Source organism: Pseudorasbora parva, chromosome 21 (genome assembly GCF_024679245.1).
Source record: "Pseudorasbora parva isolate DD20220531a chromosome 21, ASM2467924v1, whole genome shotgun sequence".
Taxonomy (NCBI): Eukaryota; Metazoa; Chordata; class Actinopteri; order Cypriniformes; family Gobionidae; genus Pseudorasbora; species Pseudorasbora parva.
Window position 1 is genome coordinate 11,253,081 of NC_090192.1, and position 25,956 is coordinate 11,279,036.

The 25,956-nt window shown below is 43.6% G+C and overlaps 2 protein-coding genes and 24 non-coding genes across 26 annotated transcripts; 24 read left to right on the top strand and 2 right to left on the bottom strand.

The window, feature by feature from the left end:
* Positions 1–128: 128 nt before the first annotated feature.
* Positions 129–210, top strand: trnal-uag (transfer RNA leucine (anticodon UAG)). Its single transcript has one exon. It is a non-coding gene; the product is annotated as a tRNA-Leu (tRNA).
* Positions 211–702: 492 nt separating this feature from the next.
* On the top strand, positions 703–784 carry trnal-aag (transfer RNA leucine (anticodon AAG)). The gene has a single exon. It is a non-coding gene; the product is annotated as a tRNA-Leu (tRNA).
* A 216-nt stretch (positions 785–1,000) lies between these two features.
* Positions 1,001–1,082, top strand: trnal-aag (transfer RNA leucine (anticodon AAG)). Its single transcript has one exon. It is a non-coding gene; the product is annotated as a tRNA-Leu (tRNA).
* Positions 1,083–1,300: 218 nt separating this feature from the next.
* trnal-uag (transfer RNA leucine (anticodon UAG)) lies at positions 1,301–1,382 on the top strand. The gene has a single exon. It is a non-coding gene; the product is annotated as a tRNA-Leu (tRNA).
* A 1,690-nt stretch (positions 1,383–3,072) lies between these two features.
* Positions 3,073–6,371, bottom strand: LOC137056533 (uncharacterized). Its single transcript, XM_067430659.1, has 3 exons — positions 6,350–6,371; positions 4,538–4,956; positions 3,073–4,242 (listed from the first exon to the last, which is right to left on the bottom strand). The coding sequence occupies exons 1-3, from the start codon at positions 6,369–6,371 to the stop codon at positions 3,073–3,075; spliced, it is 1,611 nt and encodes a 536-aa protein (XP_067286760.1).
* A 969-nt stretch (positions 6,372–7,340) lies between these two features.
* LOC137056534 (uncharacterized) lies at positions 7,341–16,480 on the bottom strand. Its single transcript, XM_067430660.1, has 12 exons — positions 16,095–16,480; positions 15,838–15,994; positions 15,098–15,184; positions 14,719–14,871; positions 13,895–14,032; positions 13,280–13,363; positions 12,240–12,730; positions 11,797–12,124; positions 10,888–11,689; positions 10,582–10,791; positions 8,806–9,224; positions 7,341–8,510 (listed from the first exon to the last, which is right to left on the bottom strand). Exons 2-12 carry the CDS (start codon positions 15,982–15,984, stop codon positions 7,341–7,343), a joined length of 4,029 nt encoding a protein of 1,342 aa, XP_067286761.1. The 5' UTR covers positions 15,985–15,994; positions 16,095–16,480.
* Positions 16,481–16,774: 294 nt separating this feature from the next.
* On the top strand, positions 16,775–16,856 carry trnal-uag (transfer RNA leucine (anticodon UAG)). The gene has a single exon. It is a non-coding gene; the product is annotated as a tRNA-Leu (tRNA).
* A 492-nt stretch (positions 16,857–17,348) lies between these two features.
* trnal-aag (transfer RNA leucine (anticodon AAG)) lies at positions 17,349–17,430 on the top strand. Its single transcript has one exon. It is a non-coding gene; the product is annotated as a tRNA-Leu (tRNA).
* Positions 17,431–17,648: 218 nt separating this feature from the next.
* trnal-uag (transfer RNA leucine (anticodon UAG)) lies at positions 17,649–17,730 on the top strand. Its single transcript has one exon. It is a non-coding gene; the product is annotated as a tRNA-Leu (tRNA).
* A 792-nt stretch (positions 17,731–18,522) lies between these two features.
* On the top strand, positions 18,523–18,604 carry trnal-uag (transfer RNA leucine (anticodon UAG)). Its single transcript has one exon. It is a non-coding gene; the product is annotated as a tRNA-Leu (tRNA).
* Positions 18,605–19,096: 492 nt separating this feature from the next.
* trnal-aag (transfer RNA leucine (anticodon AAG)) lies at positions 19,097–19,177 on the top strand. Its single transcript has one exon. It is a non-coding gene; the product is annotated as a tRNA-Leu (tRNA).
* Positions 19,178–19,395: 218 nt separating this feature from the next.
* trnal-uag (transfer RNA leucine (anticodon UAG)) lies at positions 19,396–19,477 on the top strand. Its single transcript has one exon. It is a non-coding gene; the product is annotated as a tRNA-Leu (tRNA).
* Positions 19,478–19,969: 492 nt separating this feature from the next.
* Positions 19,970–20,051, top strand: trnal-aag (transfer RNA leucine (anticodon AAG)). Its single transcript has one exon. It is a non-coding gene; the product is annotated as a tRNA-Leu (tRNA).
* Positions 20,052–20,269: 218 nt separating this feature from the next.
* trnal-uag (transfer RNA leucine (anticodon UAG)) lies at positions 20,270–20,351 on the top strand. Its single transcript has one exon. It is a non-coding gene; the product is annotated as a tRNA-Leu (tRNA).
* A 492-nt stretch (positions 20,352–20,843) lies between these two features.
* trnal-aag (transfer RNA leucine (anticodon AAG)) lies at positions 20,844–20,925 on the top strand. Its single transcript has one exon. It is a non-coding gene; the product is annotated as a tRNA-Leu (tRNA).
* Positions 20,926–21,143: 218 nt separating this feature from the next.
* trnal-uag (transfer RNA leucine (anticodon UAG)) lies at positions 21,144–21,225 on the top strand. The gene has a single exon. It is a non-coding gene; the product is annotated as a tRNA-Leu (tRNA).
* Positions 21,226–21,717: 492 nt separating this feature from the next.
* trnal-aag (transfer RNA leucine (anticodon AAG)) lies at positions 21,718–21,798 on the top strand. Its single transcript has one exon. It is a non-coding gene; the product is annotated as a tRNA-Leu (tRNA).
* A 218-nt stretch (positions 21,799–22,016) lies between these two features.
* On the top strand, positions 22,017–22,098 carry trnal-uag (transfer RNA leucine (anticodon UAG)). Its single transcript has one exon. It is a non-coding gene; the product is annotated as a tRNA-Leu (tRNA).
* A 492-nt stretch (positions 22,099–22,590) lies between these two features.
* On the top strand, positions 22,591–22,672 carry trnal-aag (transfer RNA leucine (anticodon AAG)). The gene has a single exon. It is a non-coding gene; the product is annotated as a tRNA-Leu (tRNA).
* A 218-nt stretch (positions 22,673–22,890) lies between these two features.
* Positions 22,891–22,972, top strand: trnal-uag (transfer RNA leucine (anticodon UAG)). The gene has a single exon. It is a non-coding gene; the product is annotated as a tRNA-Leu (tRNA).
* Positions 22,973–23,464: 492 nt separating this feature from the next.
* Positions 23,465–23,546, top strand: trnal-aag (transfer RNA leucine (anticodon AAG)). Its single transcript has one exon. It is a non-coding gene; the product is annotated as a tRNA-Leu (tRNA).
* Positions 23,547–23,764: 218 nt separating this feature from the next.
* Positions 23,765–23,846, top strand: trnal-uag (transfer RNA leucine (anticodon UAG)). Its single transcript has one exon. It is a non-coding gene; the product is annotated as a tRNA-Leu (tRNA).
* Positions 23,847–24,338: 492 nt separating this feature from the next.
* On the top strand, positions 24,339–24,420 carry trnal-aag (transfer RNA leucine (anticodon AAG)). The gene has a single exon. It is a non-coding gene; the product is annotated as a tRNA-Leu (tRNA).
* A 218-nt stretch (positions 24,421–24,638) lies between these two features.
* trnal-uag (transfer RNA leucine (anticodon UAG)) lies at positions 24,639–24,720 on the top strand. Its single transcript has one exon. It is a non-coding gene; the product is annotated as a tRNA-Leu (tRNA).
* Positions 24,721–25,212: 492 nt separating this feature from the next.
* On the top strand, positions 25,213–25,294 carry trnal-aag (transfer RNA leucine (anticodon AAG)). Its single transcript has one exon. It is a non-coding gene; the product is annotated as a tRNA-Leu (tRNA).
* A 218-nt stretch (positions 25,295–25,512) lies between these two features.
* On the top strand, positions 25,513–25,594 carry trnal-uag (transfer RNA leucine (anticodon UAG)). The gene has a single exon. It is a non-coding gene; the product is annotated as a tRNA-Leu (tRNA).
* The last annotated feature ends 362 nt before the right edge of the window (positions 25,595–25,956 follow it).

Genomic DNA, 25,956 nt, shown 5'->3' on the forward strand with positions numbered 1-25,956 from the left:
CAGCCACTTTTGCTTTCCTGAGCCTTACTCGACAGGCTTCAGGGCCTCACAATGAAGGTCCGCACCCAACATTTTCTCCTATTCTAGAAAAATGGGCAGAAAAAGGCCCCCGAAAGAAACAGCAGTGGGGTAGTGTGGCCGAGGGGTCTAAGGCGCTGGATTTAGGCTCCAGTCTCTTCGGGGGCGTGGGTTCGAATCCCACCACTGCCAGCATTGATTTTAAAGAGGGCAATACACCTTAAGTGTGCTGCAAAACTGTGTAGCAGGAAATCTGCACCCTGTTGAATCAGGGACAACCAAAAATTACAATTGTAGTAATTTCAATTTAAAAATGAGTTGGAATCTAATAATAACATAGTCTTTAATCATAGAAGCAGCCGATTTGACTCAAGATTTTTTGGAAAATTGACAACTACCTCACGATTTTGAGTTTAACTTCAGCATAGCTAGCTGCCATTTTGGAGTAAGGCCCAATGGCTTTGATTAGATGATTCAGGTGTGTTTGATTAGCGATGGAATTGCAATCTGCAGATTTGGAGGCCTCCAGGAGTGTAACTGTGTACCCCTGCATTTATGAGGTCTTTTAATCTGTGGAGGAGCTCCTCCAAGGCACATGGAATGTCAACTGACTGACTTGTGGCCAAGTGCGACATTAAATTAAAATAAGAAGGCGAATATGGCCCAGGGAAGGCACTCTCGCATGGTAGCGTGGCCGAGCGGTCTAAGGCGCTGGATTAAGGCTCCAGTCTCTTCAGGGGCGTGGGTTCGAATCCCACCGCTGCCAAGGAACACTTTTGGAAGGCTCTTGTGGCTGCTATGCCTGAGTATGACGACTGGAGAAGTGACACTGCATGCTCCCAGTCTCTTCCAAAACCAGCCACTTTTGCTTTCCTGAGCCTTACTCGACAGGCTTCAGGGCCTCACAATGAAGGTCCGCACCCAACATTTTCTCCTATTCTAGAAAAATGGGTAGAAAAAGGCAGGGAAGGCACTCTCGCATGGTAGCGTGGCAGAGCGGTCTAAGGCGCTGGATTAAGGCTCCAGTCTCTTCGGGGGCGTGGGTTCGAATCCCACCGCTGCCAAGGAACACTTTTGGAAGGCTCTTGTGGCTGCTATGCCTGAGCATGACGACTGGAGAAGTGACACTGCATGCTCCCAGTCTCTTCCAAAACCAGCCACTTTTGCTTTCCTGAGCCTTACTTGACAGGCTTCAGGGCCTCACAATGAAGGTCCGCACCTAACATTTTCTCCTATTCTAGAAAAATGGGCAGAAAAAGGCCCCCGAAAGAAACAGCAGTGGGGTAGTGTGGCCGAGGGGTCTCAGGCGCTGGATTTAGGCTTCAGTCTCTTCGGGGGCGTGGGTTTGAATCCCACCACTGCCAGCATTGATTTTAAAGAGGGCAATACACCTTAAGTGTGCTGCAAAACTGTGTAGCAGGAAATCTGCACCCTGTTGAATCAGGGACAACCAAAAATTACAATTGTAGTAATTTCAGTTTAAAAATGAGTTGGAATCTAATAATAACATAGTCTTTAATCATAGAAGCAGCCGATTTGACTCAAGATTTTTTGGAAAAATGACAACTACCTCACGATTTTGAGTTTAACTTCAGCACAGCTAGCTGCCATTTTGGAGTAAGGCCCAATGGCTTTGATTAGATGATTCAGGTGTGTTTGATTAGAGATGGAATTGCAATCTGCAGATAGGGAGGCCTCCAGGAGTGTAACTGCGTACCCCTGCATTTATGAGGTCTTTTAATTTGTGGAGGAGCTCCTCCAAGGCACATGGAATGTCAACTGACTGACGTGTGGACAAGTGCGACATTAAATTAAAATAAGAAGGCGAAAATGGCCCAAGGAATGCACTCTCGCATGGTAGCGTGGCCGAGCGGTCTAAGGCGCTGCGCTCAAGCTGGGGAACAATAGTCCAACAAAGGCGGGGAAGAAGGGAAGAAAAGGGGGAAGGAAGAAAGGGAGAAGGGGAAGAAGAGAGGGAAAAAATGAAGAAAAGAAAGGGTGAAATGTGACGTTCAGAGATTTTTCTTCCTAAGCATATGTCTTGTGATGCCTTTTCCGGTTACTTCGTGTGGGAAAATCACGCATTTACATTACACTGTTTTCTATTGCAGGTGCTCACCAAGACCGGGGTTCGATTCCAGCAAAAGACAGCTTTTTGTAATATTTATATTTGAATTAAATAAACACATTTTTGGATGCATACTGTTCCAGTGTTAATAAAATACACATATGTAATTAGTTTGTTGTGTTTTTGATATTCTTTCATGAAAAATAAAATTACCAATGTTGTTATTATTTACTAGTTGTTATATATTTGATCTAATCAAGCATTTGTTTTAGGTTACATTCACACAAGACTTTTGCAAATCTGTATTTGAAAGATGCAACCCATTTGCTGAAAAATGTTTGTCACATTAATAAGAAAATGTACAAATTATTTTTTTATTGTTGCAGTGTTATATGAAAGTAAAAAGGTCAACAAAACAAATTTTTGTAATATTTATATTTAAATGAAATAATATATTTTTTAATGTATACTCTTCCAGTTCTAATAAAATACACATAAATAGTTTGTTGTGTTTTTTGATGTTCTTTAAAGAAAAATACAATTATCAATGGAACGGTGTTATTATTATATTATTATAAACAAAGATGCGACCCATTACTGAATAACCAATATGCTGAAAAAGGTCTATCACAAGATCAAGAAATGTACAAATGATCTTTTAATATACAAATGTTTTATTGCTGCAGTGTTATATGAAAGTAAAAAAGTCAAAATGCAATCACTTTGCCAATTTGTTTTTATTTTGCAATTATGCAAACAGAACAGTAATGAATGTTAAATAAAATAAAATGTTAAACAAATTTTCAAACATAAAAGGTCAATAAAATGTTAAATAACAACTTTAAAATATTAATTGTACAATTGTAAAAATCAATAAATAGGTTTTCAAAAACAAGAAAGAAAATGTTAAATAAAGTTTAAAAATATTTCACGCTATATACAATAATATATATATATATATATATACATATTAAAAAAAAGATAAATTATTTAGAAATGGTTCGCCGCATTTCCTCTAACCACACCTCCTTGCAAACTGTCTCAGTCTGTGGGCAATACACCCTGCCCCTGTACTGGCTATGTCCCGTTGCACTGGTTTTGTATTGCCCACATTTTTTGCACGTGTTTGCCTCTACAGTTCTCCTGTAGGGTCTCTTAGGCATGGTTTCTGGTGTAGCAGGCTGTGAGCTGGTTCCCCGCACCACTGTAGGCTGTAACAGTGGCTGGATCATTGGCATTCCTTGTACCATTTGAACACCTTGGACCATTGGGATTCCCTGGACCATTTGGACTCCCTGGTACATTGGCACCTGAAACACTGGCACACCGTGGAACCCTGGTGCTGCTGGTATCATAATATTTGGTACCATCTGCAGTGATGATCCAGGGGCTGATGGTGTCACCAACATCTGGCTCTGCGCTGGTGCCTTGGGTCTGAGAGGGGGTCGCCCAACAGAAGTCTGCCTCTGCTTTGCCTGACCTGCTGTGCTCTCTGGCAGCTTAAACTGGTGCTGTTCCCCTGGTTGTTCTGGCTCAGTCCGTAAGCGTTTAGCAACCTGGAGAGGCTCCTGAGCAACATGGAGGGGCTGAGGCAACTGAATACCCTGAAGCAGCACAGACAGTTCCTGCTTTTTCTGTCTGTTGTTGTACCACTGAATCAGGGTGTTCTGGTTAACCTCCACCAGCTGGATTGACGTCCCTCCCATCACCAAGCCGTTGCCCAGTACAAGCTGCCTTATCCTGCGATAGTCTTGCAGGATCAGAGACCATCTCGACAGGGCTCCTTTGCCTTTTCTTTTGGGGCTTGGGTGAGCATTGCAAAGTCTGATGAAGATGGTCTCCACCAGACGGCAACAGTCAGGCCACTGAGCAGCTATGCCACTTGCACCCAGCACACATCTGATGGTGCTCTCTACCCCTGGGTTCTGAGTGGGCCTCTTTGGGACTCTGAAGCGTCCACTCAGCAGTCTCTTTTGGTAACGAGCTGCTTTCACCACCCCTTTCTTGTCCTGGTCATCCAGGTTCTGCCAAAGAGCAATTATTGTGTTGGCTTCCTGGTTGGTCAGGCTGAGGGTTGTGTGACCCCGGAGTTCCACCAGATATTCTGCCAGCCTGTCCACATGCTGATAACCCGGGACATTTTGGTAGTCAACAGCCTATTAAAAATACAAACACACAAACAAAGAAATTACTACATGACATCTATTTGATGCAAAATTCTGTTATTTTCCTGTTTATCACAAAAAAGCTCTTTTGACCCAATATGTATAGATCAAAGCACTATAGAAATAAATCTGACTTGATGCATATTTCCTGCTTACTTATGACTTTAGGCTTTACGTTTACATTTAGAATATGTAGAAAGTCTGGATTTAAAGCAATGGATGTTAATTCATCACTGTTTGAAATATTATACTTGATTTGAAAGAAATACAAAGGAGTGGTATTTACCATCTCTCCATCATCATCATCATCATCATCGTCGTCGTCGTCATCATCCTGACCAGCATCCTCTGGCTCTGAGGGGAAAGGAGAGACAGCAGTCCCTGAAGGTCCAGCTGATGAATGAGACTGTGTGAGGCCATGTGTGGGGTCAGGGAGCAGTGAAGGGGATGTGGAGCCCAGTGCAGATATGTCACTGCTGGTGACCAGGGTGGGAGAACCCAGTGTGAGTGTGGAGGATGGTGACAGAACAGCTTCCGGATCAGTAATGGTGTGATCCTCGCTGATGTCACAGAAGCCCTCATCTTCATCTCGCTCCTCCACACTGAGGTCCTCAATGAGCTCTGCGGTCTGCTCAGAGTCTGGATTCATGTCCTGCAGTGACTGGCCAGTCTGCTGGAACAGGTACTGCACTCCAATGAGCTCACCTGAAACAAACACAATAAACAAGCAGAAATTAAATGTTGTGTATGATATTTGATAAATTAGGCTTTTGTAGTAGCTCATATAGTGTGATATTGTAAGAATAGAGCTGATAACATTTTTTTATTCAGAGGCGCAAAACCTTTAATTGTGGATGGCAAAACATAATGCAATACAGTGATGATTGAGAGACGTACAAATACATTTTCCTCAAAAGCCTGATCATATTTGATATTTACATGTAACATGATTTTTACTCTGCACTTAAGCCCTCATGTTTGCCATTAGTCTTTGTCTAGAATGGGTTAGGGTTAGCCCTTGTGTCTAGCCCTTGTGTCTAGCCCTTGTGTCTAGCCCTTGTGTCTAGCCCTTCTCTAGCCCTTGTGTCTAGCCCTTCTCTAGCCCTTGTGTCTAGCCCTTGTGTCTAGCCCTTCTCTAGCCCTTGTGTCTAGCCCTTGTGTCTAGCCCTTATGTCTAGCCCTTATCTCTAGCCCTTGTGTCTAGCCCTTCTCTAGCCCTTGTGTCTAGCCCTTCTCTAGCCCTTGTGTCTAGCCCTTGTGTCTAGCCCTTCTCTAGCCCTTATGTCTAGCCCTTCTCTAGCCCTTGTGTCTAGCCCTTGTGTCTAGCCCTTGTGTCTAGCCCTTCTCTAGCCCTTATGTCTAGCCCTTATCTCTAGCCCTTGTGTCTAGCCCTTCTCTAGCCCTTGTGTCTAGCCCTTGTGTCTAGCCCTTGTGTCTAGCCCTTATGTCTAGCCCTTATCTCTAGCCCTTGTGTCTAGCCCTTCTCTAGCCCTTGTGTCTAGCCCTTCTCTAGCCCTTGTGTCTAGCCCTTGTGTCTAGCCCTTGTGTCTAGCCCTTATGTCTAGCCCTTGTGTCTAGCCCTTATGTCTAGCCCTTATCTCTAGCCCTTGTGTCTAGCCCTTCTCTAGCCCTTGTGTCTAGCCCTTCTCTAGCCCTTGTGTCTAGCCCTTGTGTCTAGCCCTTGTGTCTAGCCCTTGTGTCTAGCCCTTATGTCTAGCCCTTATCTCTAGCCCTCAGTCTTTGTCTAGCATTGAATGTAACGTTTTGAACTGCCGTGCTGTTGGAGAGTTTTGTTTAGCCAACGTCAAGTCAACGTCAGTTTCTTGTATTGCCAAGTTTTTTTTAATGTTTTGGATATTTTGATTAAACTGAACTTGGGTTCAGCAAACTTGCTGTCAGTGGACTAACAGGCCTTTAGAAATTTGCAAGCTGGGGAACAATAGTCCAACAAAGGCGGGGAAGAAGGGAAGAAAAGGGGGAAGGAAGAAAGGGAGAAGGGGAAGAAGAGAGGGAAAAAATGAAGAAAAGAAAGGGTGAAATGTGACGTTCAGAGATTTTTCTTCCTAAGCATATGTCTTGTGATGCCTTTTCCGGTTACTTCGTGTGGGAAAATCACGCATTTACATTACACTGTTTTCTATTGCAGGTGCTCACCAAGACCGGGGTTCGATTCCAGCAAAAGACAGCTTTTTGTAATATTTATATTTGAATTAAATAAACACATTTTTGGATGCATACTGTTCCAGTGTTAATAAAATACACATATGTAATTAGTTTGTTGTGTTTTTGATATTCTTTCATGAAAAATAAAATTACCAATGTTGTTATTATTTACTAGTTGTTATATATTTGATCTAATCAAGCATTTGTTTTAGGTTACATTCACACAAGACTTTTGCAAATCTGTATTTGAAAGATGCAACCCATTTGCTGAAAAATGTTTGTCACATTAATAAGAAAATGTACAAATTATTTTTTTATTGTTGCAGTGTTATATGAAAGTAAAAAGGTCAACAAAACAAATTTTTGTAATATTTATATTTAAATGAAATAATATATTTTTTAATGTATACTCTTCCAGTTCTAATAAAATACACATAAATAGTTTGTTGTGTTTTTTGATGTTCTTTAAAGAAAAATACAATTATCAATGGAACGGTGTTATTATTATATTATTATAAACAAAGATGCGACCCATTACTGAATAACCAATATGCTGAAAAAGGTCTATCACAAGATCAAGAAATGTACAAATGATCTTTTAATATACAAATGTTTTATTGCTGCAGTGTTATATGAAAGTAAAAAAGTCAAAATGCAATCACTTTGCCAATTTGTTTTTATTTTGCAATTATGCAAACAGAACAGTAATGAATGTTAAATAAAATAAAATGTTAAACAAATTTTCAAACATAAAAGGTCAATAAAATGTTAAATAACAACTTTAAAATATTAATTGTACAATTGTAAAAATCAATAAATAGGTTTTCAAAAACAAGAAAGAAAATGTTAAATAAAGTTTAAAAATATTTCACGCTATATACAATAATATATATATATATATATATACATATTAAAAAAAAGATAAATTATTTAGAAATGGTTCGCCGCATTTCCTCTAACCACACCTCCTTGCAAACTGTCTCAGTCTGTGGGCAATACACCCTGCCCCTGTACTGGCTATGTCCCGTTGCACTGGTTTTGTATTGCCCACATTTTTTGCACGTGTTTGCCTCTACAGTTCTCCTGTAGGGTCTCTTAGGCATGGTTTCTGGTGTAGCAGGCTGTGAGCTGGTTCCCCGCACCACTGTAGGCTGTAACAGTGGCTGGATCATTGGCATTCCTTGTACCATTTGAACACCTTGGACCATTGGGATTCCCTGGACCATTTGGACTCCCTGGTACATTGGCACCTGAAACACTGGCACACCGTGGAACCCTGGTGCTGCTGGTATCATAATATTTGGTACCATCTGCAGTGATGATCCAGGGGCTGATGGTGTCACCAACATCTGGCTCTGCGCTGGTGCCTTGGGTCTGAGAGGGGGTCGCCCAACAGAAGTCTGCCTCTGCTTTGCCTGACCTGCTGTGCTCTCTGGCAGCTTAAACTGGTGCTGTTCCCCTGGTTGTTCTGGCTCAGTCCGTAAGCGTTTAGCAACCTGGAGAGGCTCCTGAGCAACATGGAGGGGCTGAGGCAACTGAATACCCTGAAGCAGCACAGACAGTTCCTGCTTTTTCTGTCTGTTGTTGTACCACTGAATCAGGGTGTTCTGGTTAACCTCCACCAGCTGGATTGACGTCCCTCCCATCACCAAGCCGTTGCCCAGTACAAGCTGCCTTATCCTGCGATAGTCTTGCAGGATCAGAGACCATCTCGACAGGGCTCCTTTGCCTTTTCTTTTGGGGCTTGGGTGAGCATTGCAAAGTCTGATGAAGATGGTCTCCACCAGACGGCAACAGTCAGGCCACTGAGCAGCTATGCCACTTGCACCCAGCACACATCTGATGGTGCTCTCTACCCCTGGGTTCTGAGTGGGCCTCTTTGGGACTCTGAAGCGTCCACTCAGCAGTCTCTTTTGGTAACGAGCTGCTTTCACCACCCCTTTCTTGTCCTGGTCATCCAGGTTCTGCCAAAGAGCAATTATTGTGTTGGCTTCCTGGTTGGTCAGGCTGAGGGTTGTGTGACCCCGGAGTTCCACCAGATATTCTGCCAGCCTGTCCACATGCTGATAACCCGGGACATTTTGGTAGTCAACAGCCTATTAAAAATACAAACACACAAACAAAGAAATTACTACATGACATCTATTTGATGCAAAATTCTGTTATTTTCCTGTTTATCACAAAAAAGCTCTTTTGACCCAATATGTATAGATCAAAGCACTATAGAAATAAATCTGACTTGATGCATATTTCCTGCTTACTTATGACTTTAGGCTTTACGTTTACATTTAGAATATGTAGAAAGTCTGGATTTAAAGCAATGGATGTTAATTCATCACTGTTTGAAATATTATACTTGATTTGAAAGAAATACAAAGGAGTGGTATTTACCATCTCTCCATCATCATCATCATCATCATCGTCGTCGTCGTCATCATCCTGACCAGCATCCTCTGGCTCTGAGGGGAAAGGAGAGACAGCAGTCCCTGAAGGTCCAGCTGATGAATGAGACTGTGTGAGGCCATGTGTGGGGTCAGGGAGCAGTGAAGGGGATGTGGAGCCCAGTGCAGATATGTCACTGCTGGTGACCAGGGTGGGAGAACCCAGTGTGAGTGTGGAGGATGGTGACAGAACAGCTTCCGGATCAGTAATGGTGTGATCCTCGCTGATGTCACAGAAGCCCTCATCTTCATCTCGCTCCTCCACACTGAGGTCCTCAATGAGCTCTGCGGTCTGCTCAGAGTCTGGATTCATGTCCTGCAGTGACTGGCCAGTCTGCTGGAACAGGTACTGCACTCCAATGAGCTCACCTGAAACAAACACAATAAACAAGCAGAAATTAAATGTTGTGTATGATATTTGATAAATTAGGCTTTTGTAGTAGCTCATATAGTGTGATATTGTAAGAATAGAGCTGATAACATTTTTTTATTCAGAGGCGCAAAACCTTTAATTGTGGATGGCAAAACATAATGCAATACAGTGATGATTGAGAGACGTACAAATACATTTTCCTCAAAAGCCTGATCATATTTGATATTTACATGTAACATGATTTTTACTCTGCACTTAAGCCCTCATGTTTGCCATTAGTCTTTGTCTAGAATGGGTTAGGGTTAGCCCTTGTGTCTAGCCCTTGTGTCTAGCCCTTGTGTCTAGCCCTTGTGTCTAGCCCTTCTCTAGCCCTTGTGTCTAGCCCTTCTCTAGCCCTTGTGTCTAGCCCTTGTGTCTAGCCCTTCTCTAGCCCTTGTGTCTAGCCCTTGTGTCTAGCCCTTATGTCTAGCCCTTATCTCTAGCCCTTGTGTCTAGCCCTTCTCTAGCCCTTGTGTCTAGCCCTTCTCTAGCCCTTGTGTCTAGCCCTTGTGTCTAGCCCTTCTCTAGCCCTTGTGTCTAGCCCTTGTGTCTAGCCCTTCTCTAGCCCTTATGTCTAGCCCTTCTCTAGCCCTTGTGTCTAGCCCTTGTGTCTAGCCCTTGTGTCTAGCCCTTCTCTAGCCCTTATGTCTAGCCCTTATCTCTAGCCCTTGTGTCTAGCCCTTCTCTAGCCCTTGTGTCTAGCCCTTGTGTCTAGCCCTTGTGTCTAGCCCTTATGTCTAGCCCTTATCTCTAGCCCTTGTGTCTAGCCCTTCTCTAGCCCTTGTGTCTAGCCCTTCTCTAGCCCTTGTGTCTAGCCCTTGTGTCTAGCCCTTGTGTCTAGCCCTTATGTCTAGCCCTTGTGTCTAGCCCTTATGTCTAGCCCTTATCTCTAGCCCTTGTGTCTAGCCCTTCTCTAGCCCTTGTGTCTAGCCCTTCTCTAGCCCTTGTGTCTAGCCCTTGTGTCTAGCCCTTGTGTCTAGCCCTTGTGTCTAGCCCTTATGTCTAGCCCTTATCTCTAGCCCTCAGTCTTTGTCTAGCATTGAATGTAACGTTTTGAACTGCCGTGCTGTTGGAGAGTTTTGTTTAGCCAACGTCAAGTCAACGTCAGTTTCTTGTATTGCCAAGTTTTTTTTAATGTTTTGGATATTTTGATTAAACTGAACTTGGGTTCAGCAAACTTGCTGTCAGTGGACTAACAGGCCTTTAGAAATTTGCATAAGAAATATGATACGGTAGACTATAGAGTTATATCTAATATATTGACTGAGATTACACAGAAATTGCAAAATCATGAACAATAACAAATTCTCTCACCGGTGTAACGTGCAGGGGAACAAAATGTGGGGACCACTTTCCTGCCAAACAGCTTTTCGTAGTTGGTGTTTACACAGTGAACAAGTTCTCCTGTGTAACTACGCAAAGCTGATGGCTCCATTGACAGGGAAGCAGCCTCCCGGTCCTGGTTCCACCGGTGTAGACCCTCCAGCAGATAAATCTGAAAGTTCAGACTGTTCGCACTGGTTCCTGTAAATAGACACAAGCATATGGCGGGTTTTTAAGAAACACAGACACTTAATGAGCTTTCTTTACACATGCACATTGTATGTGACAAAGACATACCTGGGATGAACCGGTTCAGATGTAAATGAAAGGACTCGAGAGAAGTAGAGCCCCTTGCACATCTGTATGTCTTCAGAAGCATGCCTCCCTTGGTTAAGCTCCCCGTCTCTGTATAGAGCACAACACCAGGGGGATCTTGAATGCATTTAACATGCTTCTTCTGGACATTCCAGATGTGCTCCATCCTTTCTCTGTCCAGGAGAGGAACACCCAGGGAGTCATTGCCCCTGCTGCTCAGGAGCTCTGTAAGCAGTCGCTCAAGGAGAAGGATGGTAGTCTCCTCTCCATGGGTCCTCCTCCGGCAATGAAGGGCCAGCTCTCCCCTGGTGAGATGCTTGTGGACATCTTCATCTGTCAGCGCAGGCCAACCCTGGGATATCAGCTGCTCTCTCTTTGCCACGCGAAGCTCAGAAACATCAGCCGCATCCCACTCAAAAATGCATGCTGACAGCCGTGACATGAAGATGGGATACAGTTGATGGGCATCAGTTGTACACCCCAAGGCAATCCTGCGCATAAAATGCCAGATGTCCAAGCGTATCAGGAGATCTGGCCAACCTCTGAATCTAGTTTTGAGCTTGGTCTCGCCCACCTCAGTGCAACAGCCACAGTCCACGTACAATACAGCAGGTGGGTCCACACCAGCCTTCTGGTACCGTTTCACCAGACCATCCACCATAATGTCCAGTCCTGCTCCTTCCTGGGCTGTAAGCACACTTATGAGCACCTGACCAAACTCGTTGCCAACAGAGGTAAGCCAGAGTCCCGTTCCTCTTGCCGTCCCAGCCAGCTTCTTGGTGATCTGTAATATACATGATATGAAGCATGCTGTAAATGTAATGAAACTGCAGACTGCCATGCTTTGATATAGTAAAAAACAACATAAATTAACAAAAATCCACCACTAACCTTTTTAGTGGAATCCATCTTCAAGATAGAGCCATAGGTGGATGTAATCCTTGCATGGATTTCATCCAGCCTTGTCAGGATGTCTTGGCTGTAGACTGTAAGCAGCCACTTACAGCTTGGCACCACTGTAGGCTCTGGGGGTTCCTGAAATTTTACTGGCAACACCCCGGGTCCATTGAGGAAGTCCACACATTGCGTGGTGTACCGGGCCAGCCGCTGGAGCCACTCCTCGCTGTGGTTCTCTCGCAGTTGTTTTATGACCCGGGTGGGACTGTTGCCAAGGCCACGTTCACGGAGAAGCCGAATGACCCTCATATCACAGGCATACCTTAGGAAAAGCAAAATCCACACATTTATATATTTTACATATTTGTTTTGTAAAGTATTTGCTAATAAATGTGATGATGGACTATCAACTGGATGTGGAATGAAAGTGTACTCACTTCCGTGTGAGGATGACCCGAAACTCAGATCGATGGCCCAGATCCAACTGTTGAAGGACAGTCTGACTCCAAGACACATGCGAGGCTTTACACTTGGCACAGATGAGGGTTTCTGTGACCATGTTGTACATCCTGTCGATGTCCAGAACCTGCCGTGCCCTTTTGTGCAGACCGCCTCCTGTCAGCTGGTGCTGTCCACAGGCAGGATTGGGACAGAGAACCTTGACCCTCCACAGCTTGTATGGCATCCACAGCAACAGAGCATGGCAAAAAAATCTGTCTGGAGCTGGAGCCTGATTGTATGTAAGTGCTGGCTGTGGTGGGTAATACCAGAGCTGTAGGTTTTCACGAAGCTCTGGTTTCCCCTTGGGTCCCGATTTAAAAAGTCTGCTGGCAATCCACCTGTGATCTTCCTGTGGCAAGGTCTCCGACCACAAACGATGCAGTCGAACTCCAGATGGAGCTTGCAGCAATGCTCCAGAAGGAGCAGTCTGTGAAAGAAAAATACCAAACATTTAGTTTAGCAAGGTCATTTGTTCAATAAGCACTTTATTTTTCCAAAACTACCCTCACATAAAACAGTGATTATTGCTACATCAAAACTTTAAAATAAAATATAATTTTGTATTAATCACTACTGTCATCCAAAAAGAAATGAATATTCTTAAAGCCAGGAAAGATTATCCTCTGTAATTTTACAAACAACATCTCTTTATTTAAAATATTTTAAACATCTGATTATGTAAATAATAATGTAAATATTTCTTTAAATTTAATATCAAGTTGATCCTTTGGGGAGCCAAGTCCTAACATTATGAGTTTACTTGGTTATTGTTTATTCAGCTTGAAAGTGTTTTAGGAAGCTACTGGAGTGGATGTCAACTACTTACTTTACCGTACATTAATAGAAAAAAATGTATACATATGTTCCAAACATTTTTTTAAACTGTGTCAGCTGCTAACGCTATTTTGTGTTAAGTTACAGTTAATATGCCAATTCAATTACTTTTATAAACCAATAGAATTTTTAAATTACTTACAGAGACAATACTGCACGACTCTGTAGGACTGGTCACATCTGCAGTGGTTCTGGGGACAGAGGCTGGAACTCCAGGGTCTTGTGTCTGTACAATTATAATAAATATGATGTGAAATATAAGTGAAATATAATAGATGTTGTATATATAACAAGAGAAACAGTCAAACATAACTGTCCGATAATTTTAACTCATCCTAGATGAAATTATACAATACTATAATCGTATTTAAAAAAAAAAGAATATTGAAGATTAATATAGTCAAAAACAGTAATACTGGGACATATTATTGCATTTTAAAATCGCGGCTTATTTGAATCTATTTTCAAATGTATTTAATGCATCTTCTTGAATAAAAGTATCAATTTCTTTAAAAACCCCTCACCAACTTTTAAACAGTAGTGTACTGTAGTCGGCTTTGGCTTTTGGCTTGTTCAGTTAGGGACACTTAATATTCAACTATATTACCAATCTGCCCGCATTGACACTATATGATAATTGAAATATAGTATTGTTCATTACGTTGAGATTTCCTGAAATACAAAATATGTTTCTAAAAAGTGCACAGGATTGGAGTGTGTCTTTATAGAATGCAATGTGGATTATGCCAGTACTTACAGAGACAGTGGTGCTTGTTATAGGATCACCGGACACTGCTGGGCTGGGCTGGTCAACAACCTGAGATGGTTTCCTAGCCATACTTAGATTGGGCTTTGCTGCAGCAATGTGGGACCCACCAAATCTTGGCTTGGTAAACTAAAATAGGGAAAAACAATTTCAATGAAAAGATTAAATTTAAATTATATATTAAATTATATAATTGCTGCAACAAATATATAATGACATATTTGGCAAATGAGAAAAAAAATCTATTGTTCCTATATTTTATTGTGTTAATTAAAGGAACTGCTTTCTTGCTGTATAGTTAAATACAATATGCATACTGTTTTCTGTAAAATGGTGTCCCTTAAGTGGTTCATGCTGTATGTTTGCTGAATAACTGAGAAAAAGCTGGACAATGGTATAAAAGTAATTTTTTTGTGTGTGTATTACCACCCTCTTGGTTAAGAGAGCAACCTAGATGAACCTCTTAATTGGTTATTACACTTGTAATGGCCACAAAGTAGATGCTAAATGGCTGAATTTATAATATGTGTATAATTAATGGTGCATAAGTGGAATGTTACCAGAGAAATTAATGGGACAATCTCTGAGGAAACAATTATTAATAATAGAGTTCCACAGAGAAGTGTCTTAGGCCCCCTTTTATTTCTGTTATACATGAATGACATGCAAGCTGTTTGTGACTCTAATTTGTTTTTATATGCTGGTAGGTGTGAAAAACATACCAGCCAAAACTCAGCTTTTTACTTTCTGTACTTCATTATATTTCAACTTAACTGTTATACTTTAAAACGTAAAATTTTGAAAAATTTTATTACCCTTGACAAACTTGGTATAATCCTAGATGTCACAGATGGAGTAGTCTTGGGCTGGAGCCGAGGCTGAGGCTGAGGCTGACTCTGCTGTGCTGGCCCAGTAGCGGAAGGCTGTTGTTCCACAACCCTTGGTGCTGGTCCAGTAGAGACAGTGGCCTGTTTAAGACAACCACAAAAATACATACAATAATTTTTTAATGATGAAAAATGTTTAGTAAATTAATACTGTATATATATATATATATATATATATATATATATATATATATATATATATATATATATATATATATATATATATATATATATATATATATATATATAATAAAAATAAATTTAAAAAAAAAATAAATAAATACTTGCAACATCTTCACATTGTTACCTTTTGAGTGTGAAAACCACACATGCACTTTGGGACTGCTCCAAGTAAAGTTGTCTGGCCGCGAGACTGCATCGGACATTTTTCAATCTGTAAAAATTGACATGTAATACACAATACATGCATTTCTAACTAAACTGGAATGGCAAATTGATTTACTGTCATTTTCCAGGAAGTGTCATATTTATTTTTATATAAATTATTTTTTGTCATATGTTCTTTGAAGGGGAGACACAAAAATGTAAAATTAGAGAAAAAGTGAATGAGTTTGTTTCCCCCATTAAAAGAACAAGAGAGGTACAAGATAGGAACATTTAATTTCACACCTTCAAACCATCCCCCAACATCCCTGCCCCCTCTCTCTCAAATCTCCACCCAGACCAAAAAAGTCTTCCATGTATTTTTTTAATAGTATGAAATAAATCTCAAATACCTGCAACATTATTTACATAAATATATATATATATATATAAATAAATAATATTGATACCTGGTTTACATTAGTGTAAACCATAAGTAACAGTGCATTGTTCTAATGAATGAGATCAGGTACATGTTTGTACTGAACTCTAATTTGTTGTTCTAATGAAAGAGATCAGGTACATGTTTGTACTGAACTCTAAGTTGTTGCTCTGTTATGCAAATACATTAAACAAACGATTCTAATGTTCAATTATGCAAGTCAACAAACACTTAAGTCGTTTATTTCATGAAAAGGTCACAAAAACTAAGCACACACTCACCCTTTGATACATCTCATACCACTTTTTCTGTCGAGGAGCTGGCCTGTTACCCTCAGTTGATGGCCAAACTCCAGTGCTGGCAAACTTTTTTAGACGAATTATCCATTCATTTTCCGACATGGCTTTATGGGATTTTTTTCCAGACATTTTTTTTGACCTAGGTTAAATCGTTTTGGACAAAACTACCCTTAATAAAATTGTTTCTTTACAAAATAAACTCAACACAACATATTCAAATGTGTAATTTGGTTTCTTACCTGTTCGCGGTGTATTTTTTGTATAAAAAATATACTTTATCCGATGACCTGATCTCCGTAAAAATGATGCTGACCTCCGTGCCAGTGATGCTCCTCTACTGAACTTTTTTTGAACTCTGACACGCCCCCCGAGAACTTTGTCATTACTTCGTGCCACCTTCGGCTCAGCTCGGAAACTTGATTGACAGCTTGACTAGCCTCCTGACACCAACTAGCGGTGACAAGCGTAAACACGCTCGCAACATTTCCTTGAACTCTGATTGGTCAAATGTCGAAAATGTCAAGAAAATGTTAAGAATGGCGCTTTCTGATTGGTTGCAAATGTTATAGTGCTTCGCCGTGATTGGCTGTGGAGTTGAACATTCTTCAACATTTCCCTCAAATTGTCGGACTATCCTTCGGCAGCTGGCGCTCAAGGCTCCAGTCTCTTCGGGGGCGTGGGTTCGAATCCCACCGCTGCCAAGGAATACTTTTGGAAGGCTCTTGTGGCTGCTATGCCTGAGCATGACGACTGGAGAAGTGACACTGCATGCTCCCAGTCTCTTCCAAAACCAGCCACTTTTGCTTTCCTGAGCCTTACTCGACAGGCTTCAGGGCCTCACAATGAAGGTCCGCACCCAACATTTTCTCCTATTCTAGAAAAATGGGCAGAAAAAGGCCCCCGAAAGAAACAGCAGTGGGGTAGTGTGGCCGAGGGGTCTAAGGCGCTGGATTTAGGCTCCAGTCTCTTCGGGGGCGTGGGTTCGAATCCCACCACTGCCAGCATTGATTTTAAAGAGGGCAATGCACCTTAAGTGTGCTGCAAAACTGTGTAGCAGGAAATCTGCACCCTGTTGAATCAGGGACAACCAAAAATTACAATTGTAGTAATTTCAGTTTAAAAATGATTTGGAATCTAATAATAACATAGTCTTTAATCATAGAAGCAGCCGATTTGACTCAAGATTTTTTGGAAAATTGACAACTACCTCACGATTTTGAGTTTAACTTCAGCACAGCTAGCTGCTATTTTGGAGTAAGGCCCAATGGCTTTGATTAGATTATTCAGGTGTGTTTGATTAGAGATGGAATTGCAATCTGCAGATAGGGAGGCCTCCAGGAGTGTAACTGCGTACCCTTGCATTTATGAGGTCTTTTAATCTGTGGAGGAGCTCCTCCAAGGCACATGGAATGTCAACTGACTGACTTGTGGCCAAGTGCGACATTAAATTAAAATAAGAAGGCGAAAATGGCCCAGGGAAGGCACTCTCGCATGGTAGCGTGGCCGAGCGGTCTAAGGCGCTGGATTAAGGCTCCAGTCTCTTCGGGGGCGTGGGTTCGAATCCCACCGCTGCCAAGGAACACTTTTGGAAGGCTCTTGTGGCTGCTATGCCTGAGCAAGACGACTGGAGAAGTGACACTGCATGCTCCCAGTCTCTTCCAAAACCAGCCACTTTTGCTTTCCTGAGCCTTACTCGACAGGCTTCAGGGCCTCACAATGAAGGTCCGCACCCAACATTTTCTCCTATTCTAGAAAAATGGGCAGAAAAAGGCCCCCGAAAGAAACAGCAGTGGGGTAGTGTGGCCGAGGGGTCTAAGGCGCTGGATTTAGGCTCCAGTCTCTTCGGGGGCGTGGGTTCGAATCCCACCACTGCCAGCATTGATTTTAAAGAGGGCAATACACCTTAAGTGTGCTGCAAAACTGTGTAGCAGGAAATCTGCACCCTGTTGAATCAGGGACAACCAAAAATTACAATTGTAGTAATTTCAGTTTAAAAATGAGTTGGAATCTAATAATAACATAGTCTTTAATCATAGAAGCAGCCGATTTGACTCAAGATTTTTTGGAAAATTGACAACTACCTCACGATTTTGAGTTTAACTTCAGCACAGCTAGCTGCCATTTTGGAGTAAGGCCCAATGGCTTTGATTAGATGATTCAGGTGTGTTTGATTAGAGATGGAATTGCAATCTGCAGATAGGGAGGCCTCCAGGAGTGTAACTGCGTACCCCTGCATTTATGAGGTCTTTTAATCTGTGGAGGAGCTCCTCCAAGGCACATGGAATGTCAACTGACTGACTTGTGGCCAAGTGCGACATTAAATTAAAATAAGAAGGCGAAAATGGCCCAGGGAAGGCACTCTCGCATGGTAGGGTGGCCGAGCGGTCTAAGGCGCTGGATTAAGGCTCCAGTGTCTTCGGGGGCGGGGGTTCGAATCCCACCGCTGCCAAGGAACACTTTTGGAAGGCTCTTGTGGCTGCTATGCCTGAGCAAGACGACTGGAGAAGTGACACTGCATGCTCCCAGTCTCTTCCAAAACCAGCCACTTTTGCTTTCCTGAGCCTTACTCGACAGGCTTCAGGGCCTCACAATGAAGGTCCGCACCCAACATTTTCTCCTATTCTAGAAAAATGGGCAGAAAAAGGCCCCCGAAAGAAACAGCAGTGGGGTAGTGTGGCCGAGGGGTCTAAGGCGCTGGATTTAGGCTCCAGTCTCTTCGGGGGCGTGGGTTCGAATCCCACCACTGCCAGCATTGATTTTAAAGAGGGCAATACACCTTAAGTGTGCTGCAAAACTGTCTAGCAGGAAATCTGCACCCTGTTGAATCAGGGACAACCAAAAATTACAATTGTAGTAATTTCAGTTTAAAAATGAGTTGGAATCTAATAATAACATGGTCTTTAATCATAGAAGCAGCCGATTTGACTCAAGATTTTTTGGAAAATTGACAACTACCTGACGATTTTGAGTTTAACTTCAGCACAGCTAGCTGCCATTTTGGAGTAAGGCCCAATGGCTTTGATTAGATGATTCAGGTGTGTTTGATTAGAGATGGAATTGCAATCTGCAGATAGGGAGGCCTCCAGGAGTGTATCTGCGTACCCCTGCATTTATGAGGTCTTTTAATCTGTGGAGGAGCTCCTCCAAGGCACGTGGAATGTCAACTGACTGACTTGTGGCCAAGTGCGACATTAAATTAAAATAAGAAGGCGAAAATGGCCCAGGGAAGGCACTCTTGCATGGTAGCGTGGCCGAGCGGTCTAAGGCGCTGGATTAAGGCTCCAGTCTCTTCGGGGCGTGGGTTCGAATCCCACTGCTGCCAAGGAACACTTTTGGAAGGCTCTTGTGGCTGCTATGCCTGAGCAAGACGACTGGAGAAGTGACACTGCATGCTCCCAGTCTCTTCCAAAACCAGCCACTTTTGCTTTCCTGAGCCTTACTCGACAGGCTTCAGGGCCTCACAATGAAGGTCCGCACCCAACATTTTCTCCTATTCTAGAAAAATGGGCAGAAAAAGGCCCCCGAAAGAAACAGCAGTGGGGTAGTGTGGCCGAGGGGTCTAAGGCGCTGGATTTAGGCTCCAGTCTCTTCGGGGGCGTGGGTTCGAATCCCACCACTGCCAGCATTGATTTTAAAGAGGGCAATACACCTTAAGTGTGCTGCAAAACTGTGTAGCAGGAAATCTGCACCCTGTTGAATCAGGGACAACCAAACATTACAATTGTAGTAATTTCAGTTTAAAAATGAGTTGGAATCTAATAATAACATAGTCTTTAATCATAGAAGCAGCCGATTTGACTCAAGATTTTTTGGAAAATTGACAACTACCTCACGATTTTGAGTTTAACTTCAGCACAGCTAGCTGCCATTTTGGAGTAAGGCCCAATGGCTTTGATTAGATGATTCAGGTGTGTTTGATTAGAGATGGAATTGCAATCTGCAGATAGGGAGGCCTCCAGGAGTGTAACTGCATACCCCTGCATTTATGAGGTCTTTTAATCTGTGGAGGAGCTCCTCCAAGGCACGTGGAATGTCAACTGACTGACTTGTGGCCAAGTGTAACATTAAATTAAAATAAGAAAGCGAAAATGGCCCAGGGAAGGCACTCTCGCATGGTAGCGTGGCCGAGCGGTCTAAGGCGCTGGATTAAGGCTCCAGTCTCTTCGGGGGCGTGGGTTCAAATCCCACCGCTGCCAAGGAACACTTTTGGAAGGCTCTTGTGGCTGCTATGCCTGAGCAAGACGACTGGAGAAGTGACACTGCATGCTCCCAGTCTCTTCCAAAACCAGCCACTTTTGCTTTCCTGAGCCTTACTCGACAGGCTTCAGGGCCTCACAATGAAGGTCCGCACCCAACAGTTTCTCCTATTCTAGAAAAATGGGAAGAAAAAGGCCCCCGAAAGAAACAGCAGTGGGGTAGTGTGGCCGAGGGGTCTAAGGCGCTGGATTTAGGCTCCAGTCTCTTCGGGGGCGTGGGTTCGAATCCCACCACTGCCAGCATTGATTTTAAAGAGGGCAATACACCTTAAGTGTGCTGCAAAACTGTGTAGCAGGAAATCTGCACCCTGTTGAATCAGGGACAACCAAAAATTACAATTGTAGTAATTTCAGTTTAAAAATGAGTTGGAATCTAATAATAACATGGTCTTTAATCATAGAAGCAGCCGATTTGACTCAAGATTTTTTGGAAAATTGACAACTACCTCACGATTTTGAGTTTAACTTCAGCACAGCTAGCTGCCATTTTGGAGTAAGGCCCAATGGCTTTGATTAGATGATTCAGGTGTGTTTGATTAGAGATGGAATTGCAATCTGCAGATAGGGAGGCCTCCAGGAGTGTATCTGCGTACCCCTGCATTTATGAGGTCTTTTAATCTGTGGAGGAGCTCCTCCAAGGCACGTGGAATGTCAACTGACTGACTTGTGGCCAAGTGCGACATTAAATTAAAATAAGAAGGCGAAAATGGCCCAGGGAAGGCACTCTTGCATGGTAGCGTGGCCGAGCGGTCTAAGGCGCTGGATTAAGGCTCCAGTCTCTTCGGGGGCGTGGGTTCGAATCCCACTGCTGCCAAGGAACACTTTTGGAAGGCTCTTGTGGCTGCTATGCCTGAGCAAGACGACTGGAGAAGTGACACTGCATGCTCCCAGTCTCTTCCAAAACCAGCCACTTTTGCTTTCCTGAGCCTTACTCGACAGGCTTCAGGGCCTCACAATGAAGGTCCGCACCCAACATTTTCTCCTATTCTAGAAAAATGGGCAGAAAAAGGCCCCCGAAAGAAACAGCAGTGGGGTAGTGTGGCCGAGGGGTCTAAGGCGCTGGATTTAGGCTCCAGTCTCTTCGGGGGCGTGGGTTCGAATCCCACCACTGCCAGCATTGATTTTAAAGAGGGCAATACACCTTAAGTGTGCTGCAAAACTGTCTAGCAGGAAATCTGCACCCTGTTGAATCAGGGACAACCAAAAATTACAATTGTAGTAATTTCAGTTTAAAAATGAGTTGGAATCTAATAATAACATGGTCTTTAATCATAGAAGCAGCCGATTTGACTCAAGATTTTTTGGAAAATTGACAACTACCTCACGATTTTGAGTTTAACTTCAGCACAGCTAGCTGCCATTTTGGAGTAAGGCCCAATGGCTTTGATTAGATGATTCAGGTGTGTTTGATTAGAGATGGAATTGCAATCTGCAGATAGGGAGGCCTCCAGGAGTGTATCTGCGTACCCCTGCATTTATGAGGTCTTTTAATCTGTGGAGGAGCTCCTCCAAGGCACGTGGAATGTCAACTGACTGACTTGTGGCCAAGTGCGACATTAAATTAAAATAAGAAGGCGAAAATGGCCCAGGGAAGGCACTCTTGCATGGTAGCGTGGCCGAGCGGTCTAAGGCGCTGGATTAAGGCTCCAGTCTCTTCGGGGCGTGGGTTCGAATCCCACTGCTGCCAAGGAACACTTTTGGAAGGCTCTTGTGGCTGCTATGCCTGAGCAAGACGACTGGAGAAGTGACACTGCATGCTCCCAGTCTCTTCCAAAACCAGCCACTTTTGCTTTCCTGAGCCTTACTCGACAGGCTTCAGGGCCTCACAATGAAGGTCCGCACCCAACATTTTCTCCTATTCTAGAAAAATGGGCAGAAAAAGGCCCCCGAAAGAAACAGCAGTGGGGTAGTGTGGCCGAGGGGTCTAAGGCGCTGGATTTAGGCTCCAGTCTCTTCGGGGGCGTGGGTTCGAATCCCACCACTGCCAGCATTGATTTTAAAGAGGGCAATACACCTTAAGTGTGCTGCAAAACTGTGTAGCAGGAAATCTGCACCCTGTTGAATCAGGGACAACCAAACATTACAATTGTAGTAATTTCAGTTTAAAAATGAGTTGGAATCTAATAATAACATAGTCTTTAATCATAGAAGCAGCCGATTTGACTCAAGATTTTTTGGAAAATTGACAACTACCTCACGATTTTGAGTTTAACTTCAGCACAGCTAGCTGCCATTTTGGAGTAAGGCCCAATGGCTTTGATTAGATGATTCAGGTGTGTTTGATTAGAGATGGAATTGCAATCTGCAGATAGGGAGGCCTCCAGGAGTGTAACTGCATACCCCTGCATTTATGAGGTCTTTTAATCTGTGGAGGAGCTCCTCCAAGGCACGTGGAATGTCAACTGACTGACTTGTGGCCAAGTGTAACATTAAATTAAAATAAGAAAGCGAAAATGGCCCAGGGAAGGCACTCTCGCATGGTAGCGTGGCCGAGCGGTCTAAGGCGCTGGATTAAGGCTCCAGTCTCTTCGGGGGCGTGGGTTCAAATCCCACCGCTGCCAAGGAACACTTTTGGAAGGCTCTTGTGGCTGCTATGCCTGAGCAAGACGACTGGAGAAGTGACACTGCATGCTCCCAGTCTCTTCCAAAACCAGCCACTTTTGCTTTCCTGAGCCTTACTCGACAGGCTTCAGGGCCTCACAATGAAGGTCCGCACCCAACAGTTTCTCCTATTCTAGAAAAATGGGAAGAAAAAGGCCCCCGAAAGAAACAGCAGTGGGGTAGTGTGGCCGAGGGGTCTAAGGCGCTGGATTTAGGCTCCAGTCTCTTCGGGGGCGTGGGTTCGAATCCCACCACTGCCAGCATTGATTTTAAAGAGGGCAATACACCTTAAGTGTGCTGCAAAACTGTGTAGCAGGAAATCTGCACCCTGTTGAATCAGGGACAACCAAAAATTACAATTGTAGTAATTTCAGTTTAAAAATGAGTTGGAATCTAATAATAACATGGTCTTTAATCATAGAAGCAGCCGATTTGACTCAAGATTTTTTGGAAAATTGACAACTACCTCACGATTTTGAGTTTAACTTCAGCACAGCTAGCTGCCATTTTGGAGTAAGGCCCAATGGCTTTGATTAGATGATTCAGGTGTGTTTGATTAGAGATGGAATTGCAATCTGCAGATAGGGAGGCCTCCAGGAGTGTATCTGCGTACCCCTGCATTTATGAGGTCTTTTAATCTGTGGAGGAGCTCCTCCAAGGCACGTGGAATGTCAACTGACTGACTTGTGGCCAAGTGCGACATTAAATTAAAATAAGAAGGCGAAAATGGCCCAGGGAAGGCACTCTTGCATGGTAGCGTGGCCGAGCGGTCTAAGGCGCTGGATTAAGGCTCCAGTCTCTTCGGGGGCGTGGGTTCGAATCCCACTGCTGCCAAGGAACACTTTTGGAAGGCTCTTGTGGCTGCTATGCCTGAGCAAGACGACTGGAGAAGTGACACTGCATGCTCCCAGTCTCTTCCAAAACCAGCCACTTTTGCTTTCCTGAGCCTTACTCGACAGGCTTCAGGGCCTCACAATGAAGGTCCGCACCCAACATTTTCTCCTATTCTAGAAAAATGGGCAGAAAAAGGCCCCCGAAAGAAACAGCAGTGGGGTAGTGTGGCCGAGGGGTCTAAGGCGCTGGATTTAGGCTCCAGTCTCTTCGGGGGCGTGGGTTCGAATCCCACCACTGCCAGCATTGATTTTAAAGAGGGCAATACACCTTAAGTGTGCTGCAAAACTGTCTAGCAGGAAATCTGCACCCTGTTGAATCAGGGACAACCAAAAATTACAATTGTAGTAATTTCAGTTTAAAAATGAGTTGGAATCTAATAATAACATGGTCTTTAATCATAGAAGCAGCCGATTTGACTCAAGATTTTTTGGAAAATTGACAACTACCTCACGATTTTGAGTTTAACTTCAGCACAGCTAGCTGCCATTTTGGAGTAAGGCCCAATGGCTTTGATTAGATGATTCAGGTGTGTTTGATTAGAGATGGAATTGCAATCTGCAGATAGGGAGGCCTCCAGGAGTGTATCTGCGTACCCCTGCATTTATGAGGTCTTTTAATCTGTGGAGGAGCTCCTCCAAGGCACGTGGAATGTCAACTGACTGACTTGTGGCCAAGTGCGACATTAAATTAAAATAAGAAGGCGAAAATGGCCCAGGGAAGGCACTCTTGCATGGTAGCGTGGCCGAGCGGTCTAAGGCGCTGGATTAAGGCTCCAGTCTCTTCGGGGGCGTGGGTTTGAATCCCACTGCTGCCAAGGAACACTTTTGGAAGGCTCTTGTGGCTGCTATGCCTGAGCAAGACGACTGGAGAAGTGACACTGCATGCTCCCAGTCTCTTCCAAAACCAGCCACTTTTGCTTTCCTGAGCCTTACTCGACAGGCTTCAGGGCCTCACAATGAAGGTCCGCACCCAACATTTTCTCCTATTCTAGAAAAATGGGCAGAAAAAGGCCCCCGAAAGAAACAGCAGTGGGGTAGTGTGGCCGAGGGGTCTAAGGCGCTGGATTTAGGCTCCAGTCTCTTCGGGGGCGTGGGTTCGAATCCCACCACTGCCAGCATTGATTTTAAAGAGGGCAATACACCTTAAGTGTGCTGCAAAACTGTGTAGCAGGAAATCTGCACCCTGTTGAATCAGGGACAACCAAAAATTACAATTGTAGTAATTTCAGTTTAAAAATGAATTGGAATCTAATAATAACATAGTCTTTAATCATAGAAGCAGCCGATTTGACTCAAGATTTTTTGGAAAATTGACAACTACCTCACGATCTTGAGTTTAACTTCAGCACAGCTAGCTGCCATTTTGGAGTAAGGCCCAATGGCTTTGATTAGATGATTCAGGTGTGTTTGATTAGAGATGGAATTGCAATCTGCAGATAGGGAGGCCTCCAGGAGTGTAACTGCATACCCCTGCATTTATGAGGTCTTTTAATCTGTGGAGGAGCTCCTCCAAGGCACGTGGAATGTCAACTGACTGACTTGTGGCCAAGTGCGACATTAAATTAAAATAAGAAGGCGAAAATGGCCCAGGGAAGGCACTCTCGCATGGTAGCGTGGCCGAGCGGTCTAAGGCGCTGGATTAAGGCTCCAGTCTCTTCGGGGGCGTGGGTTCGAATCCCACCGCTGCCAAGGAACACTTTTGGAAGGCTCTTGTGGCTGCTATGCCTGAGCAAGACGACTGGAGAAGTGACACTGCATGCTCCCAGTCTCTTCCAAAACCAGCCACTTTTGCTTTCCTGAGCCTTACTCGACAGGCTTCAGGGCCTCACAATGAAGGTCCGCACCCAACATTTTCTCCTATTCTAGAAAAATGGGCAGAAAAAGGCCCCCGAAAGAAACAGCAGTGGGGTAGTGTGGCCGAGGGGTCTAAGGCGCTGGATTTAGGCTCCAGTCTCTTCGGGGGCGTGGGTTCGAATCCCACCACTGCCAGCATTGATTTTAAAGAGGGCAATACACCTTAAGTGTGCTGCAAAACTGTGTAGCAGGAAATCTGCACCCTGTTGAATCAGGGACAACCAAAAATTACAATTGTAGTAATTTCAGTTTAAAAATGAGTTGGAATCTAATAATAACATAGTCTTTAATCATAGAAGCAGCCGATTTGACTCAAGATTTTTTGGAAAATTGACAACTACCTCACGATCTTGAGTTTAACTTCAGCACAGCTAGCTGCCATTTTGGAGTAAGGCCCAATGGCTTTGATTAGATGATTCAGGTGTGTTTGATTAGAGATGGAATTGCAATCTGCAGATAGGGAGGCCTCCAGGAGTGTAACTGCATACCCCTGCATT